This window comes from Sprattus sprattus (genome assembly GCF_963457725.1).
Source record: "Sprattus sprattus genome assembly, chromosome: 3".
Taxonomy (NCBI): domain Eukaryota; kingdom Metazoa; phylum Chordata; class Actinopteri; order Clupeiformes; family Clupeidae; genus Sprattus; species Sprattus sprattus.
This window is the reverse complement of record NC_137922.1, coordinates 31,359,985-31,380,905: the sequence shown is the minus strand read 5'-3', so window position 1 is coordinate 31,380,905 and position 20,921 is coordinate 31,359,985. Positions and strand designations below refer to the sequence as shown.

General features: G+C 46.6%; 1 protein-coding gene across 1 annotated transcript in view; it reads left to right on the top strand.

The window, feature by feature from the left end:
- Positions 1-20,921, top strand: part of adam12a (ADAM metallopeptidase domain 12a) — a gene marked incomplete at its 5' end in the record, with an annotated part of 77,963 nt that overhangs the window by 33,595 nt on the left and 23,447 nt on the right. Inside the window, 8 exons of the mRNA XM_080835692.1 lie at positions 1,743-1,821; positions 6,334-6,410; positions 8,101-8,299; positions 10,876-10,941; positions 12,150-12,221; positions 13,155-13,324; positions 13,913-13,997; positions 16,624-16,772. Of these exons, the coding sequence (XP_080691818.1) occupies positions 1,743-1,821; positions 6,334-6,410; positions 8,101-8,299; positions 10,876-10,941; positions 12,150-12,221; positions 13,155-13,324; positions 13,913-13,997; positions 16,624-16,772 (897 nt within the window). The remainder of the gene's footprint in view (positions 1-1,742; positions 1,822-6,333; positions 6,411-8,100; positions 8,300-10,875; positions 10,942-12,149; positions 12,222-13,154; positions 13,325-13,912; positions 13,998-16,623; positions 16,773-20,921) is intronic.

The window sequence follows — 20,921 nt, the reverse complement described above, 5'->3', positions numbered from 1 at the left end:
CAGGCATACTTAATGGCTGTTGGTTGTGTAGGAGGCGGTGACCTGCGGCGGGGCCTCTTGCTAATGCATATTAAGTGTGAACAGCTGACCTCCTGTGCTTCATTAATTTCCTGCTGATTGGTACAAACACAGCCATCGCCACAGAGAGCAGAGCAGATGAGATGAGAAGAGATGAGCTCAGCTGGTGGCGTGGCATGCTGGTGTGTGATGTTTGGATTTCAGACCTGCATTGTGTGTGTGTGTGTGTGTGTGTGTGTGTGTGTGTGTGTGTGTGTGTGTTTGTATGACTACCCCTAGGCAGTCTTTCTTATATCAGCAGACTGATCAACTAAACCCCCTCTGGGGTGTGAATGATTTACTCGGCACACCACAACCCAAACAAAATATGGACATCTGATTGAAATCTCAGGTCTTAAGTCCAGGCCCCGTGGGACCTGATATTTGCCAAATCCACCCGTGCTGATCATGAATAATTAGATGTTGGATGATGAGTGGAGACGCCTTTGCTTGTTTCTGGAGCCTTCTGATGCTCCGTCAGGGTGGGGGCTGTATTTACGAGCCTGGGTCTTAGCCATCCTGGATCAGCCTACGGCGGTTAGGCTTCAGGTCTTAATGAGTGCATTTGCTGGTCGGGGGAGAGAGACAGTGAGAGTTTTTTTTTTCTGGTGTAGTCTTTGCTGCTCTCTGTGGATGGCTTTGATGCCTCCAGATGGGCTCCAGCCCTGTTGCTCTTTATGGCTTGTTAAGGCCCATCACATGTCATGCTGACTGGGTCTGACGTGAACCGAACGTCCCTGTGACTCCACACCTCTCGCCTGGTCTTCTGGGGTCAGTCAGGCAGCCCAGCCCGCCACGGAGCCTCCGCTGGTGTGGATTATCACTGAGCAGCCATCTGCTGGTGTCCTGCAGTTTGTGTGTCCACACACCCTTACAATCACACCCACACACAGATATATATATATACACACACACACACACACACACACACACACACTTACAATCACACCCACACACACACACACACTCACACACATGCACACTCATACACATGCTGTAATAATTATCTCATCAGGGATCCTATTGTGTGTGAGCTCATACCATTACAGGATACACCCCCACTGTCACCTCCTGCCCCCAAGTGGTTCAGCCCACCCCCTCCTCGGGTGCTTTAATGATAACCTTCTCCAAACCAAGGACAGCCAAATAGCGCCATTCCTCTGTGCCCTCTCTACTCAAGTGCACACACACACGACTCACCACTTCTTCTGCCGTTGAATTTATGTCCACCAATCTCCACTCACCGGGCTTCACTCGCACGTAACTGCAGACTATCATTTTCTTCCCCTCTCCTTTGAAGTCATGGTGAGCTAGTGAAACACAAAGGAACGGGTATTAAGTAGAGTGCCTGCTGTCTGACAGTGGGCCCATTACGCTGACAGAGAGCTTCCCCCCGCCAGTCTCAGAGCTCATGGTATTGCGGGAAAGGCTGCGGTTTTCACCCTTACTCTAACATTTAGAGGGTCCACCTCCGCTGCAGACACCCATTTAGCACAGGCCTGCTCAGGGTGAGAGTGATTCATGCTTAAATCAATGCCTGGTTCTTCAGGGGTAGTGTTATCACTCTGAGGCAGGGATGTAGCGATTGCGAGGGATAGGCTATTGAAAGTGTCAGTGCTTTTTGCTGTATCTCTGTATCTCCTGCTCTGAGCAAATGTCCTCTGTGTGTGTGCTTATCTCTGCAGGGGCTTGTTTGCCAGTCACTACACGGAGACACACTACCTGGAGGATGGCAGCGTGGTCACGGGCTCTCCCAACCTCACAGTAAGACACAGCTAAAGTCATCATCAAAGCAACAGCATGTGTTAAGGTGCCTTTGCACTGCAGGAACTCCACTGCCGTTTTCGGGGGATAAATAAGTACTTAATCTGGGGTAGTTATTTCTATGCAGCCCTGAAACTGCTGGGTGGGCCTTGGCGTGATGGTTGACGCTTTTGGAGCTTATGACAGTGGTTAGTGTCGCCGAGCACTAAGTGGTCAATCCAGGTTCCATTCCCAGCCGCTGCAGGATGCCTATACGTTACTTCAGGCTAAAGATCAGACGTTTACCTTTCCCTTCATTGGTTAAACATGACATAAGTGGAAGACAACAACAAGCCTCTTCTTTACCACACAGTTATAGCTAACAGAGTTAGCATGCTAAGTAACTGAATGAACACACACAAAACATCAGCTAAAATATAGGCTTTAATTAATCAACAGTGGTGCAGGTATCTTCATTTATCAAGTAATTCTGCCAGGAAACCATTTAATCGAGTGTTAGCTACTTTCTACGACTCAACTATTGACTCAACCTTGGGGTAATCCTACAAATTCTCTGCTCTAACGGCCTAATGTTGATGCTCGGAATTGATGACACAACTTGATTGACGTTGCAATCAAATTATTGGCAGTGGATCGTTCTTGTTAACGTTTGAGCCACTTGAAAGTCTAATGAGTTCCTGCAGTGCAAAGACTCCTTTAGTGAGACTCAGAGGGGTTGATCTGGGGCATACAACTATTCAATCATATCTTGAACAGTGTTATATGACCTCTACAGAACATAAGTCATATTATCCATAAACATGAACAATTCTAATGAATAGTCATTCTCTTATTAGAGACTTATATCCATGGAAGCAGAACAACATAATTTGCGGCAGTGTTTTGGGTATTTACTACTCGACTCAGTGTTAAGTGAGCGAAAACGTGTTCTCTCGTGACCTCTCCTCTCACTGTGTTGTGAACCAAGTTTATAATCCAGTTGTATTTGATCTGTACCTCCCTAAACGAGATCAACCATGAGCTAGAAGCTTGCCCTTTGTTCCATTCACAGAGGGCTCCGAGTCTGTTGTCCAGAGACGGGTGATTGGGAAACTCTGATGTGTCCTTTTCACAATCTTTGGTGTTGCCAGTTTGGACATGAAAACATTCCACAAACATTGACTTTGCCAGGAAAAGCCCAACTTCTTAAATATATCAGGCTTCGGCTGTACGTGAAAACAGAAGCACTAGCCAAAATAGAAGGTCTCCTTCCTTATCCCCTGTACCCACGGACTTCGATTCAGCAAACCACAAGTTCTCTGGGCAGAACCCCAACAGGAGCTGAGATCCAGGGAATTAGCATAATTCTCTTCTAACAGCTGACGAGCAAACAGCGGTCAGGCTCCGGTTAGAACAGCCTGCATCCCCTGAATATTACAGCCAGAGATATATGAGGGCACTGAGAGCTCTTAGCTAATTACTCATCAACCATATAGCATTTATGACTCCCTCAGCATGGATAAACATTTAATGTCATAACCATTGATTTACACAAGTGTTTGTGCTGGATTTAAATGCTTTCATATTTCCTAGTACAAAAGTTATGGCTGCGGTTATGGGTATAACCCATTGTGACTAGACAGTAATGGCAGCTGTCATCTTTGCCTTCCTGTCCATAATTTGTGATTACTCATATGAAATACAAGGCAACAAAATGACTTATCTAGTAAAAGGAAAGGGGTAATTCAGGTACCCCTCGTGTAGCATACCCGTGTTCCTGTTTGTGGCCTGGGTTAGATTTAAAGCGCAGAGGAGGAAGAGGACAGGATAGCTGCTCCTGCCAGCTCTGGTCAAGGTCAATAAAAAGCTTTGAGCAGAGGTTTCACAACTGAGCTCCAAGCGGGGAGAGAGGAGCTTTGACAAGCAACATGTGGGCCTCTTGGCCATCCCTGTGCATCCCAGCGACTGCAGACTGAGGAGGGAGTGAGTGCCCTGACCTTGCATGAACACTGTCCAAGCCATTCTCTCATCCATCATGGGGCTCAGCTCTTACTCTTTCTGACTCAGTGACATTTCACCACATGAGCATGTAGTTTGTATATGATTGAATCCAGGCAATTTGTCATAGTTCTGGAGTGCCAATTAAAGATGTGAATAGAGTGTAACTGCAAAATCATTGACCTTGGGGGAAAGTTGCAAAGAGAAACCATCAATGTAAATTCCATACAGAGGGAATGACTCCAGACTGTGAGCAGTCTAACAGAGCTGTAATGCTAACACGAGTCCTCCAGCTTAGTTCTACCAAAAGAGGCATCAAGAGAATGCTGCAAGAAATGTAATTTTCCGGTCTCTGACAACTGTGCGCCTACACATTCTTGCTCCCGGGGACATTCAACCTAAATATTTGCTATGCAGCTGTTGTGAAACAGCAGTGAGAGGTGAAGTCAACAGTGGACCTGGGACATATCTGGTCCTTTTGGCAGACACAGCTCATTCCAGCCATTGCTCAGCGCAGACACAATGAAGGAGTTGTCTTGGGTTTGGCCCTGGTTAGGGCCTGTGATTGCTCCTCTGAGATCTCCCACTCCAGCACCAGGCATGCAAAGGGCTTAGACCATGCAGGGCCAGGCAGTGGACTGGCCTGTTTCAAATCTATGATTTTCACATCAGCATGTCACAGAGTGTCTCGGAAGGGTTTTGCAAACTGGATGCTATCCATTAGAGTTCACCATCTATCAGATGACTCCTTTGGAGTTAAAGCCCTATGACGAATTAGCAGGACTTGTCGTCCACCATCCACTTAATGGCAACGGTTTAAACAGACTGCCTGTGTAGCCGCATGGGACCGTATGAAAAAGCCATTGAGAGTTAGGATGGGGCTGATGTGAGTAAGCCCTTAGGCCGCGGTCTCACTGACAGGACCCAGCCCTGTGGCTGTGGAGGGAGTGTCTGGCCAAGGCTTCATTAGGGGGTACTGATGCTTAGGGGATTTATTGGGCTTGTCAGCAGGGAAGAGGTCTGACATACTGTCCAGCGTGGGCTTCCAGCAGGTTCAAACGTGTGTCAGCGCTGAAGCACCATGGGAGGGAGGCGCTAGTGAACTCTGACATCTCTCTCTCCCTTCGTTCGTTCCATTTACATGTCTCCTGATGGAAGCCTTTTAAAACTGGTGCTCTCTGCTCCAAGCCCCATAGTATCATCACCTCATATCCCCACTGCACATATATTAAATACCCAACGGTGTGATGGAATCTCTCTCACAGTCTCATATGTGTTTATTTGATTAAGTCCATTATGTTTAGCAGCTTTGTACTTTATTCCCTACTCTAGACATCTTGGCAAACCTTAGACAGTGCCAGCTCCTGACAGATAAGCCCACTCACTGTCTCCGAATGGCCAGGCTATTCATATCCCCTATGCAGAGCATTCATCATCTCATCAAATATGGATCTGTCCGTGGCATCAATGCTCCATGCCAAAGCCAGCATTTCCATCTGGGCTGCAGCAGCCAGTATTTCATTTTTAAAGCAGTGGAGATGCATTTGTTTAATCTCAGGCTATTAGCGAATGATTCACCACAGACAGGTTCTGGTGCTGAACAGTATGTCCATGGCATAGAGCCATAGTTTAGAGCTACACTCTGAATCTAATTCCCATTCATTTCAAGCGACATTAGACTTCAGAATATATAGCACTGGTTTTATTCACACAGTGATAACATTTGCATTTGCGATAGCATTCAAGCCATCCGCCAAAAATGTGTATAATGCAATACATCATGCAACCCTCCAGTGACAATTCTATTTATGTATGTATTTTATTGTGGCGATCCCATTTTCCCACAACTGTTTGGGTTTGATAGTGACCCATGTTCTGAAGAGTAACTTACGGTTACAGACCTGGAGCCAGCCCTTCAATGTGAACAGTGACATGTGGCTCTCTGCTATCTCAGCAGAAGAGGAATAGGAACAGCAATCTAATGACTAACTCTTAGGCTTCTGGGCCTTGGTGGGAATCCAAAGACAACACTGCACTGAACATGTCAAAGAAAACATGGGAAAGGAGAGAGGTGAACCACTTCTGAAAATAGCAACCCCAAAAATGCTTTTCCCCCCAGAGAGAGAGAAAGGGGGAGAGACAGACAGAGAAAGAGACATGAAGACGATCAGACTTCGAGAGTGAAAACCCCGACAGAGATTTAGTAGAGACGTGGGAAGTTTTTCATTTGCTTGTATTGTTTGTGGCTGTGGCTGCTCTCCTTGCCAGTGTTTTCCGTCCTCTCTGCTCGGCCTCAGACAGGATGCCTTTTTCCTTGACGGCCACACCGCTCACGTCCCCCACATTCCAGCAGCCTACTGAGGGACACATGCTCCACGGGAGCCGTCATGCACCACATCATGTTGTTCAAGTGTTCGTAGCCCAGTCATTCTGTTATGGTTTGCAGCTAATTAGCACCAACACTGAATGGCTATTAGTCATTTTCTCTTTTGGTTTCATGTGCCACCTTACACGAATGTTTCCTCTTTTGCCCAGGTGAACTGCTACTACCACGGGGAGGTGGAGGGTCACGCCCGGTCAGACATTGGCCTCAGCACCTGCATCGGGCTCAGGTGAGTTAAACTCGGCTCCGCAGGGTCAGAGCTGGTCCTGGCACGAAGGTTGCCATGTTATTCACGCCACAGTGGACTCACATGCCTCCTCCGCCATGCGTGTCCCCTATTCCTCTTTCTGCCACTTTAACTGGAGAGCTCATGTCATGTACAGGCTCCCTGGTCTCTCCTGGTGTTGAATCAGGTCACTTGGCAATCCTTAGTTTTCTGTTTGTGGTGAAGAGGCCGATGGTCGTCATTGCACACAAAAGCATCCCCCTGGTCTCTGTGCTGAGGTCTGGTCTCTTTCTGGAGACAGCCTGTCCCTAATCACTAACAGGAACCGAGAGGAAACGTGGAGGGGAACGCTGCAAATGCCACATGACTCCCGAGCGTCATGGAGCGCCTCACAGCCAGGAGGACTAATGAGTTCTGACGTGGCGTGACTCTCGCCACAGTGATGTGGTGATCCCGCTGACAAACTGTCCACCACATTATCATAGAGGCACAGAACACAATATCGAATTATCATTTGTGTGTGTGTGTGTGTGTGTGTGTGTGTGTGTGTGTGTGTGTGTGTGTGTTGCATTCAAACTCACACTTTTGCGTGTCTGCGTTTGGTTGGAATTCCCCCTTAGCTCTATGATGATATCAAATGTTGGAAAAATAACCATTTGCACATGTCAGGGAGAAATAATTACGCTGATAATATTGCTGGACAACAGCAGGAATGTCTTCACAATGAAGCCAGCACATGTCCTCACTCACCGTCAGCAGAGCTGCCTGATGCTTATTGTCAAAGTTTTCTTTTTTACAGAGCAGGTCATTGTTGTTGTTGTTAGTTTTTTTGTAGTATTTTTACATTTTGAAAGCTTTGCAATCTGCCTCCAGATTTTTCAGGCTGACGAATGTGGACAGTTCATTTAGATGAGAACTCTGTTGCACGCTGCATTGGCCAAGACAAATTGCGGCCGATTTTGGTTGGCAGAAGTTGAGCTTGTGGGGTTTTCAAGGAAGTTTATGTGGTTTAGAAGGTTGCTAAAGACCCTACGGTTCAGATCTGTCTCAAAGCATGAAGATGTCACTTTAAATCACCACTTCCAGCCTCTAAGTGTGAGAACATTCGCAGAGAAGAAAGCGCTCCCACAACCCCTAAAGACAGATAGTAAACGAACGGATACTATTTATTTATTTAGCAAAATATCCACTTATTGATGTCCCACTGACTAAGAGAGTGGATGACTTGGATGAGAATATTATATTTCATCCAAGTCCAAGATCCAAGATTTTCAGATGATATTTCATGATGCATTGTGTATATTGTTGAATGCGTACAATTGTGGGGTAATCAAAGATGAATTGTGGGGTAATCATAGATGAAATGGTTTACATCCATAAGGATAAGATCATGTTATTTTTAGCTTGTAAGTGAGAAATGTGTTGTTGACATTGGTGCTACTGAAGCAGTAAAATTGTGTCATGTAGTTTTCCTCTGATGATTTTATATCCACACCCTGGACAACTACAAACACACACACACACACACACACACACACACACACACACACACACACACACACACACACACACACACACACACACACACCTCTTACCCAGCACAGATGGTGAAGCTACCTGCACTCTTTTGTCATTTAGAAGACCCAGCAGCAAGCCCTCCAGATGTTAGCTCTTATTGTTGTGTTTGTCACAGGGGACTGATTACACTTGAAGATAAAACCTTTGTACTGGAGCCGTCGGGAGACCCCCTCCACCCCACCACCCACCAGATCTACCGCGGAGAGCACCTCAACTTGACCCTGGGCTCCTGTGGGCACGGCGCCAACATCTCCAACCCCTTCAGCCTGAACTCGCTCGATGCCAGCGCCCCGCTCCACAGGCTCAGCACCCGAGTAAGACGAAGCGACGGGTTCACCAAGCACGTTCACATCAAGCAGAAAACATTGGACTATTTTTGCTCCGTCCGTGGAGCTCTGCTGAGCATGCAGTTTAAGTGCTCAGTGGAAAGAGCTCAGTGCAACTAACTGCTCTCTTCAAACTGCTCGCCAACACCTCCTCAACTTTGTCACTGTTAAATCCTCCACAAACACACATCAGTCAGGGAAAGTTCAAGTACAACGTTGGGGGGAGGGGAAATTAGCAACTTAACACAATCTGAATCTGGACACTCTGATTAGACTGGTTCATTATCACATCCGTTGAACATACATTTACTGTGACTGTTAAGTGTGAAAGTATTAAGTGAATTCATATCTTATCTTATCATATATATTTCTATTTAGGGTCTATTTAGGTTTGTGGCTATGTGTGTGCGTGTGTGTGTTTGTATAAAAGAGACAGAGAGAGAGAGAGAGAGAGAGAGAGAGAAAAGAGAGAAGGAGAGAATGTGTGTCTGTTTGCAGATGGATAAGGTTATGTCAGAATCAGATTTTCCGCCTCCGTCTTCTCACCTGGCAGAGGAGTCAATGACCTTGCCTTCGCCTCTGCTTCTCAGAAATATACACACAAGTACACATACACACAAATACACACATACACACACGTATACACAAATACAAACACGCACACAAATACACACGCACACACAAATACACACGCTCACACACACACATTCTGCAATCAAACCAATTACCCGTCTCTCTTGTCATCTGGTTCAGTAGATGACAAGTGGCCCCATTTCCCTGCTGTCGACAGGCTGTCGTAAGGGTTAATGTGAGCCTCTTTGTCTGGCTCTGGCCTGATTTCCTAAAGAGATGTGAGATGGAGTCTGTGCTCGGCGGCGCTGGCTGCCTGATGATTCAGCACGGGCCAACGCAGGCTGTCAAGAGCCCAACACACAGGCCTCCCTGTGATTTAAAACGCTCTTCAAAAATATGCCTTTATTCGCTTTGAGAGAGGCATTTATTTGTCCTGCTTCTCATTGCATCTCTTTTTTTAATCTCATGACATTGGCTCTTCATTCAATTAAGGGCCCGGCTAATACGCTCCACTATCTTACAGATGTCATGGCCAATGGGGGTTGGCTTCAAAGGCAGGCACTTTCATAGGAGGAGACGTTTGTCGTCCTACCCCTTCTAGTGGATTGCGTGTGCAACACAGAAAAAAAACGGAGATTATTTCTAACAATATGAGTATTCTTCTAGTGTGACATGAAGTGTGAGGGAGCCACAGATATGCAGCTGGCAATGAGAAGGCAGCCTTGTGCTAAGGGGAGTTGGCGCGGTACAGCCTGCTGAGGGTATTGGTGATAAGAGCCTCTGACACCTCTGGACACGCGAGGCAACGGCAGGTTTGTGTCGACTTCTGCCGTGATAACCGCCGCCCTCCCTGGTGAGAAAGACTAAAGATAGAGCTCGCAGTGGGCAGAGGGAAGGCTGCCAACCCTGCTGTGCCGTGGCCATACGCTGGGCATGTTCAGACAGCCAGAGACGCCAACCTGAACATATGGATAACAAGCTACAAATAGATTAGAAGAGCTGCCCATTCATGCTGTACTCTCCTCTCAGTGGGTAAAGGTCAGCGTTGATTTAAGGTAAAGGAGACTGTGTGGGCAGACCACAGAGCTCAAATAAAGGAGGTAGGGAAAGAAAGGACTTCAGATGTGAAGAGGTTCTCCGACATAGACATTAAAGATATAAATCCTTTCAGAACACTAAGGAGTTCCAAATATGTATCAGATTAGGATGCATTAGTTGCAATTAGACTAGCTGCTCACACACTGATGATGATCTATATTTGAACTGAGCCATGGTTGCAGATCACCCTAATGTTTTCCAACTGAGTTTGTTTAATTAAAGAGACTAAATCTAATGTCTCACAAATATGGTCCCATGGTGAATCACAAAACTCAGCCAACACAGCTGGTGTTCTTGTCCTCTTCAGACATTGTTCTCCCATAGAGATGTATCCTGTCCCTAAGCGTAGTGGTTAAGACACTGTGCGGCATCAATCAGGTCTTGGCATGGCTGCAGGGGTTGTCGGAGGAGGAGGGGAAACTTGGGCTCTGTTATTCTTTGCCACCGGGGCACTCAAAAAAGCCCAGCTTTTAGCTGTGTCAGATAAAACCTACTCAAAAGATGTTGATGTCCAGAAAAGCCCTGATTTATCAGCAGAGTGGAATCCTAAGTGCCGCTCTCTAGAAGGGTTTATGAATAATTACCTATGAGCTTGAAATGAAAGGTGCACATTTGTAAAGAGGACGAACTGCAGGACTCATAACAGATAGAAAGCTTCCCTAATTACGAAGCCATAAGTAGTTTTCTGTGATTTGTTGCTGTGGGTGGTTTTGTGGTTCAGGTGTTATATACCACTGTTCATGTAAGAGTCCCTGAATGCATTTAAACAACGTCTAATGTGTCCTGTCAGCATCCCCCTGATATTGTTCCCTTTTTCTCTTTATTTCCCTCTCTGTCCTTGTCTCCCCCCCTCCCTCTGTTCCTCTCTGTCTCTCTCTCTTTTCCATACTCAGCACAAGAGACAAGCCCAGAGCACCACCAAGTATGTGGAGCTGATAATAGTAGCTGACAACCGAGAGGTAAGCCACTGGGATGAACTCTTCCTGTTGCCCTGTGCCACTCCATGCAGACTCCCCCTCCAGCTCCCCCGCTCTCCCCAGCTCTCCCCCTCTCCTCCTGGCTCTATCTGCAGAGGAAGCGCTGATTATAGAAGCACTGATTACATGGGTGAGAGCAGCCTAGATAAGCTTGCAGTGGATACTGTTCCCATCTGCCAACACTGAAAGAGAGAGGTGGAGAGACTCTTCTGGCACTCTCCCACAACAGCCTTTCATATTGAACTTGTCACAGTCTATAAAAATACAGCGGGATCTAACTAGAGGACATATTTTGCAGTGTTTTAGTTGGGAAAGTGCCGGTAATGTTGTTGAATGCAGTAGGGTTGTGAGGGAATTAACATTACTCTAAAACCTCAAGGTATAGGAAGAGTTCATGAGCCTCTTGTGTGGTGGGGATTCAGTGTGTCATCTGCTCTGCTGGATGCTTGGCTGTGTGTCCAGTGGAAGAACACCACATATGTTCTCTATATCTCTACATCTCCCTCTGACCCTAAGAGCTTCACACAGGAAGTGGGAAACCGATGCCAGACTGCAGATGTGGGTCACACCAGTAGATGTTGAGTGGGGTCATTAACACACACACACACACACACACACACACACACACACACACACACACACACACACACAAACGAATAAGACACTCAGTTGCATAAATAAACTTGCACACAAACACGTGTACAGGAAAAAACAATCAAACACAAACAGAGAGACAGACTTAAACACAAAGACACCACACAAAGACAAACACAGGAAGACGGAGGAAGTCTGATCCTGGACACGAGGACTAGGTCAATCTTGTTTCCTAATAGGCAGTAAATTAAGTACTCACAGTCGTGTCAGAGTTTCACTTTAAAACCATACATTTTCTGAAACACTGGACGTATCCTCGATAAATTATTTCAGTCTGTCATTATGAAATAATAGCGGTTTTCCTGGAGAAATTATGTTCAGTCCAGCCAGATCCTGATTAATAATCCCCAGTTCAAATTGTTCCAACCCATTAATCTCACTGACCTGCAGCTGTGACTTGGACTAAATGGCTCTTCAAACATGTATTGAGCACTGCACTACGCAATAGCAACCAAAAACAAACTTCAAACAAAATCCATCTCTCCAATGGAGTTTGGCATCGGTACAACAACAGAGCCTAACACTTTTCCTCTCAGTTTCAGAAACAAGGCAAAGACGTGGAGAAAGTCAAGCAGAGGCTGGCTGAGATTGCCAACTATGTGGACAAGGTAAGCCTTAGTGTGAACACGGGGTAGGTGCGGTGGGCTGTGATGTTCCTGAGCTTCAAACAAGCCCGAGAGAGCGCAGATGGATAGGTAGGGAGGAAGTAATGATGGACAGATGACAAACGAGGAGCAGCCACCTACGGGTTATGTTTCAGAGGAGAGGTCGTCTAAAGGCTGGGAGAAGAATGACAGGTCTGGAGTTAGGAGAGAATTAGCTCTTCTCTCAGACAACTTTTTCTTTCTTCAAAAGGGTTTGTCGGTAAACGATGGGTTGACTCAAAAACGATGAGTTGACAGATGTAAATCTAGAATATTGATTAGTTAAGATTAGTTACCAGGCAGGAACAGAAAACCCCCATGTATTTGATTGGCTAATACCAGCTACAACGTCGTTTGCCTCTCTTTTAATGTGGTGTCACGTTTAACGCTGCTGTTCAACATTAATAGTTACTAAATTACACTTGTGATAGGTGTAATCTGTAGCAGTACATATCGTAAACGTAAATAACTGATAAAGGATGTATGTTACACTTCACAAACACAGGTAATTGTTGGGTTTTTGCTCAAAATAGACGTCTTGGTATTAGCCAGTTCCTGCCTGGTAACTAATCTTAACCAATCAATATTCTAGAATTACATCTGTCAACCCATCGTTTTTGAGTCAACCCATCGTTTACCCACAGGGTTTTCCAATTGAACTCTGGATTGAACTGTTCAGTTGAATAGAACACTGGAAACAGATTGAACCATCCAGTCCATGGATGGATTGAACAACAATTTTCACTACATAATTAGGCAGGAAAACGAATTAATATAGTTTGTGCCTAAACAGCAATGACAGCAGTATTGTATGTGTTGGGTTGAACTCTCCTTTTATAAAAGTAATCGAAATGAAGATTGATGTTGAGATGCTCTTCCACCCCTTTCTGCCCCCAGTTCTACCGGCCCCTGAACATCCGTGTGGCCCTTGTGGGGCTGGAGGTGTGGAGTGACTCAGACAAGTGCTCCGTCTCACAGGACCCTTTCACCACGCTGCACGAGTTCCTGGACTGGAGGAAGCTGAAGCTGCTTCCCCGGAGACCCCATGACAACGCCCAGCTGGTCAGGTGGGACAGACCAACACACTCCCCCCCTCCCCACAGTGTATGAAGTCCTGTCAGCCCAATGAGGATGTGGGAGGGTGGGCAGGGGTGAATGTTTGACTGAGCTTTCCAATATGCTAATCCCAAATTGTCTCAGAATGGTAAGCAGAGCGTGTACTCATCACTATGCATCAATTGACTGACTGTAAAAATCAACTTTAAATCTGAGTTAACTGAACTGAAAATGAAGTAACTAGAGCATTTGACAAGCGTCTGGACAAATTGAGTACATCTTGTGTTTTTTTTTTCTCATTTCCATTTGTAATTATTTCCAGTATTCTCAGCTCTACCCTATGTAGGTACTAGGTAGATACCTAGGATGACATATAGTAAGGTGTTCCACTTAAGTGTCGGGGTTAGCAGGTTACTCCATTTGACAAGCTGTTCTTCATAGTTCAAATCTTTGGTTAAAAGGTTACTGGCTGTTGCTTATTTCTTCTTGTAAACATGGTCACTTAAAAAGAGGCTGATGTTCCTACTGCTGAAAAAATTACTGCGCTGATAACTTTTGTGATGAGGATTCTTCCATTTGTGTGTTTGCCTTGTCTGCAGTGGGGTCTACTTCCAGGGGACCACCATAGGCATGGCTCCAATCATGAGCATGTGCACAGCTGAGCAGTCAGGTGGCATCGTCATGGTAAGTGGATCCTGATTGGCCAAAATGGTTCTGAGCGGTTGCGTAGTGGAACTGAAGCTGCTGTTCTCATTCTGTTACCGACAGATGTGTAGATAAGAATGAAAAGGCTATTTTTCACAGACAAGATTTACCCATTTGGCTTCACCTTCAGTGTAAACAAGATTAATTGCAAACAATCATCACAGAACATCTAAACACTACTCATCTGCCGTCTGTTTGTTTTCTTTTGCTATTTCCTTGTCTTCCATCTCCCCAGCCTCTCGGCACATCTCTGCTGTCAGACATCCTGCTCCCATTAGCCTGAAGGTTAAATGAGGTTTCTGGGGTAGTGGCTGTCTTGAGTGTTCCCAAACACATCCACAAAACTGATCTCGAGGCGTTATATCATGCAGTGCGCCCACATTCCCAAGGCATTGGCTGTAAATCGCGCCTCGTATCAACTTACATGAGTCAAGCCTGATGCGATTTCATGAGGCAGGGCACAACAAAGTCAGCATGCGTAAACCCATCACATTCACACAAGGGCTGGAACAGAAAAACAGCATTAAGGAGAGTAGTGTGAGAGAGAAACATACAGTGGAACCTTAAACTTCTCCTTCACACTGGTATGTTGAACGCCAGACTCTCTCCACAGGGTGTGGACCAGGTTGCTGTACTCCACACCCCGAGGGGTTTACCCACTCCTGCCCCTGCTGAGGGTGACCTGAGACCTCGGTCATTAGAGGGGGATTGGGGATCTTGTTTGCTCCGCGGCTCGATTTGAGTGCGTCGGTCGATGCCCTTGTTTGTTTTGACCGGGAGCTGAGGTGGAAGTAACTCAGCCTCCCCACTGAGAGAGAGTGAATCGTCTCGCAGGGCCCTTCAACATGAGGAATCATATTAGCCTCAGGGTATATCACTCCGAAGTTTCATCTATAGAAACCAGCTGAGACTGTTTTTAATGTAGAACACAAATCACTCTGTCCTCTCTGCATTCCTTCTCTGTTTTCTTCCACAGTCCTGAATCGGAGCCTAGCCATGTCCAGGAGTCAATCACTGATCCTGGATCTGTTGTATCCATTCAGGCATTGAAAAGTCTTTGGCAAGGTTACAGAGCCTATAGCCACAACATGGAAGGACCCGAAATATGTTTTTCACATCGACCCAAATCCGTCTCCATAAGTCCACAGCAATACTCACTTTGATGCTGGAAGGGTTTTGCTGAGCACTTGTTTCAGCCTCGTTTTCATGCAATCACTCTCCAGATGTCACGGACGTTGAACCTACATTATGTGTACAATGTCAGATGTGTGCATCACCGTGGTTTGAAGGCTTTGCCGATGGGCGCCTGCAGTGAGCCGCGGCTGGTTTGATGTGGCTGGTTTGATGCGGTTCTGTGTGGTGAGCGTCTGCAGGGTGTGTAAGGGGCGGCAGAGATCAGAGTGATTCGGAAATTGGAGTGTTTTCAGCTATAGCTGTTTGCAGCATTCGAGCGCCTCGTCATCATGAGGTGCGTCGCATTTGAATAATGCACAGCCACCAGAATCTCTCCATTCGCCCTGCCCTCTGCACACACTCGCAGAAAGGATGCATACACATGAATGCACTCACTGACACACACCAACACACACCACTCTGTCTGCCTCTCTCACACACACATACCCACACATGTACACACACACACACACACACATACACACACATACTCATGGCCACAGAGCTGCACATACACTGCATAATTCACTTAGAACCACTCTAGAATTGTCCTAAGACCTCAGTGGAAGATCTTGACAGCTGCTGAGCTCTCTCCTTCTCTCTCTCAGTTTCCACGTCTCTCCCTTTATCTGTAAGCCAGTTCTTCCTCAGACTGTCTTGTTTCATCTAAGACTCTTCATGTTTAACACCCTCTTTATTTAACTGTCAGTCTTTCTTTCACCATCCTTCCATTTATCATAAGGCTTTGCAGGTTTACATCCACACTTTCCTGTGAGTCTTTCCATGGAGGTCATGTTTTGCCACTGTATTACACAAACACACACACACACACACACACACACACACACACACACACACAAACACACACATGCTATAGCTCTGTGAAACAGCTTGGAAAGGCACCGTCTCCACTAGATCATTTATTCTGGCTTGGCAACACACAGGCCATTACAGATGCGGTGCGATTCTTGAGTTATGTTTCTCCAATGGGTTTTTGGAAAAGTAATTATTTTGGTTGTTTGTGGCAGTGCTTTATGGATTATCTACCTCATGTGCAACACGGAATTGCAATTCCATTTATTAAAAAAAAAAGTATATTAGTCAATGTTTGTCAGGGCCTAATCTTTGGAAAGCGTAACTAAATGGATTACACTACACTGCACACAGCAAGCTCCTCAGAAAATTGGCTTATTTATTTGGAAATGGAATAGATTGCGCTGTTGCATGTGTGTGTGTGTGTGTGTTCATGGTAATCTTTCCAATGATCTAAACTACACAGAGTGTGTTGCAACAATCCCAATGTCTCTGTAGGATCACTCGGAACATTCCCAATGTTCCTCCGGTCTCTGTAGGATCACTATGACATTCCCAATGTTCCTCTGGTCCCTGTAGGATCAATCTGACATTCCCAATGTTCCTCTGGTCTTTGTAGGATCACTCGGACAACCCTCTGGGGGCAGCAGTGACTCTGGCCCATGAGCTCGGACACAACTTTGGGATGAACCACGACACGCCGGAGAGGGGTTGCGGCTGCAGGGTGACGGCTGATCGCGGAGGCTGCATCATGACCCCCTCCACAGGGTGAGTGGGGTGGTCCACATGATTCATCTTAAAGTTGCACAACCACTTGTTCACACTTCAGCATTCTTCCATTTAGAACAAAACATGTGTTTTCTGCAAGACTGTTTCGCTGAGTTCACAACAGAACTGTGACTGTGACTGTGACTGCTGACTGTAAATACATTTCCAGTTGACAGATTGTAGATCCTTCTTTGAATACTGTAAGGATGTCATTAGATAGGACCCACATGTTAAACTCTGCAGGAGGCATGGTGTGCACGTGATGTCTCCTATCACTCCTTCTGAAGCGTTTCATGTCTTTGTGTCTCCACCTACCCATTTAGTTTAGTCCTTGTATACATAAGGATGTGTGGGTAAACATACATACTAATGCGTCTGCCTAGTGCATTGGTCCAGAGGCTGGGTCACCGCACTGTGGTTCATTACCCCCAAATTGAGTCTCATTGGCCTCAGTTCAACAAACGATGCTTTAAATCTATCTACCCACCCGGAATACATTAGCCCTCTCCGAGCTGTCATTAACCTCCCACCAGTTGACCCTAGCCCTAGATGAAGCGAGTGTCAGTCAAAAGAAAGAAAGGGGTCTGATTACTATCATATGTGAACATTAGTACACATGCAATTCATTGTTAATGTATTGCCTGTCATGATTCTTTGCTCATGCAGGGCCATTTTGGGGTCCTTCTTGATCTTTCTTTGCGGGGGTTGATGGTGGCTTACAGCTGTTCTGAATGCCCCGTGGTGATGAGACTCCCTCATGGCCTATGATTTGGACCCATAGCCCCCCTCGCTGCTGACATGTGCTCATTCATGCTGGAAGGAGAGAGGCCAGGCCTCCCCTGAAATGTAGCTTTGGACGGCACACAAGTCCTCCCTTCTGAGATGGAGCCCCAGCTCACTCACTCATAAACGAGGTGCAGCAGCAACAGCGTGTCCTCACGGCACCTGAGGCCGCTCACTGGTCCAGGCTGGTGCCGAGGCTGCTGGGTAAGATGGGCTCAGATGGCGAGCCCTGGCGACCTTGGGCTGAGAGGCTCGCGCTAGCTCCAGTGTTTGTGCTTGATACCTAATCGCGTGTTTGGCTTGGCCAGCAGCCACGAGAGCGGGGTAACACTATTCTGTATGATCTGCTCATGAATCAACACTGCAGCGTGCCACAGAGGAGCGTGCGCAGGGCTACAGGGCCATGCTGGAGAAAACACAACTCCACTAAGAAAAAGATCAGAGAGACAGACACGCACACAAACAGAGTAAAGTGAAATAAACTATGATAAAAAAGAAATTCATACACGAGCCTCTTGCAGCCTCTCACAGCTTGCTTTTTGCCTCACTCCTCACTGGCTTGTACTCTTGCTCTGCCTCCCCACAGAGAGTCCAATCACATGCAGTTTCATTGTGAGGGTGCACCCATGCAGCTTTTATGGAGCGCAGTCTCTTGGCCGTCATAATGAATACTTAACCACCTCCGGGCACCCTCCACAGCCTGTCAAACACAGCCAGGCCTTGTCACCTGATCTGTGGAGGAACACAGGGGAGGCTTCCAGAGGGAGGGGAGCTGCTCTGGTGGGTCCCTCTGACTGAAAGCACAGGGTCGGACATGTTCTCCCAGCAGCAGCAGCAGCCTCAGCGGACTGAGGACAGACAGTTGCCCTTAAAGCAGCTGAGGGGAAAGCTAGCTCACTGGCTTATCCAGCGTTTTCGTTTCATTCCACTGCCCAGTTTTACACCAAGGAGGGGGGGGGGGGGGGGTCACGCAGGTGATGTTGGGTTAGGAAGGAGAGCAGGCTTTGCATGACCCTCTGGTCTGACTGCCCTGGATAAAGTTCCTGCTCATTACTGCTCTCTTCCTTGATCTCATTCTCACACAGAGACTCACTCTCACATATAGATTCACTCTCACACAGAGACTCACTCTCACATAGAGACTCACTCACACAGAGACTCACTCACACAGAGACTCACTCACATAGAGACTCACTCACAGAGAGACTCACCCACACAGAGACTCACTCTCACATATAGATTCACTCTCACACAGAGACTCACTCACATAGAGACTCACTCACAGAGAGACTCACTCACATAGAGACTCACTCACATACAGGGCTGGACTGGCAATCTGGCATACCGGGCGTTTTCCCGGTGGGCCGAGGTGCAATATGGGCCGAGAGTCCCGAATTTATAAAAAAAAAATTCAAGAGTCCCGAATTTATAAAAAAAAAATTCAAATAAAAAAAAAAAAAAAAAAAATGTTTTTTATTTTTTTTCACATATAATGGTCTGACCGGCTGGCCCACGAAAGTAGTTCATGAGCGGCCCTATTGACACTGGGCTGGCCCAATCACATCCCCTGGGCTGACCCAACACCAACCCCTTTTGGTTTGGACCTGCCTACATAATGCATTAGGACGGGAAACAAACTCAGAGTGGCCCATGGCCTTGACATGCTTGACAAGCGCATGCTAGTCTGCGGCCCATTGGCTGTCTTCTTTAGTGACAAGGGGCTCGTCCAATCATATCAACAAACATCTTCTACCTTTGGCTTGGGCGGTGCACAGAAACGCACGTTTCGTTAGAATCCTCCAGTCCAAAATGGAGAGAAAGCGAAAAGAGGGTGCGGAGAAACTGCGAGATAAGAAGAGGCTTGCTTTTCAAGCCTACACTGCCAAATGTGCCAAAATATCGGAAATGTTTGCCACGGCAGGGCCATCATCAGGTACCGTGGATGAAAGTGATACTGGTGGCGACAGCCAGGGAGATACGATACAACGACCTACGGTAAGCTTACTGATCATGAATTAAAACGTCTCTAAAATATGTTTGACTTAGGACCTATGTTCTATGGCCAAGTTCGTTTGCATTGTAAATACAAGACAAGTCTGTAGCTGTTGCTAGCCCTCAGCCTACTCTACTCTGAAACAGCCAGCCGTTAGCCTAGAGAGACTCACTCACACAGAGACTCACTCTCACATATAGATTCACTCTCACACAGAGACTCACTCACACAGAGACTCACTCACACAGAGACTCACTCACACATAGAGACTCACTCACAGAGAGACTCACTCACAGAGAGACTCACTCTCACATAGAGACTCACTCACACAGAGACTCACTCACACATAGAGACTCACTCACAGAGAGACTCACTCACAGAGAGACTCACTCACAGAGAGACTCACTCTCACATAGAGACTCACTCACAGAGAGATTCACTCACAGAGAGACTCACTCTCACATAGAGACTCACTCACATAGAGACTCACTCACACAGAGACTCACTCACATAGAGACTCACTCACAGAGAGACTCACTCACAGAGAGACTCACTCTCACACAGAGACTCACTCACATAGAGACTCACTCTCACATAGAGACTCACACAGAGACTCACACATAGAGAGACTCACTCTCACACAGAGAGACACACTCACAGATAGAGACTCACTCTCACACAGATAGACTCACTCTCACAGAGAGACTCACTCACACACAGAGACTCATCTCACAGAGAAACTCACTCTCACATAGAGACTCACTCTCACTCTCACTCTCACAGAGAGACTCACTCTCACAGAGAGACTCACTCTCACTCTCACAGAGAGACTCACTCTCGCTCTCACTGTATTTACACTCCCACCAAATTGTGCACTTGCACTTGCATTTGCACTTGCCTACACCCACACACACACACACACTCACACACACAAACACAAACATATGCCTGCACACCCAACTCTGTCCTCCTGCCCAGTTTGTTATTTGCTGACCCTTCTGTGTAGTCTTTCCAAAGGCTGGCAGAGCAAAACAGCATCTGCCAACATGGCTGGAGATCCAAGTCTGGAGGTTTCTATGGGCTCTCGCTCACGCTGCCTGCAGTGAGCTTCACTTGGCAGCTGGGCTTCAAGCACAACTTCTGCCTCAGACAGAAAATGGATTTGTCAAAGTTGACATCATGCAGATACTTTTTTAATGTCTGGGTTTGTTTTTCAAACTCGTGAGAAACCTTCAGCTCAATGTCTTGGCCAAGGCTGACATAATGACATTCAGCCATCTTATAGCTCTTTCAGGAGATGGCTGCCACTGATAGCTGCCTTGTTGGTGCCCAATGGTGACTCTCCTGTAATGGGGTGCAGATTGAGCATCCAT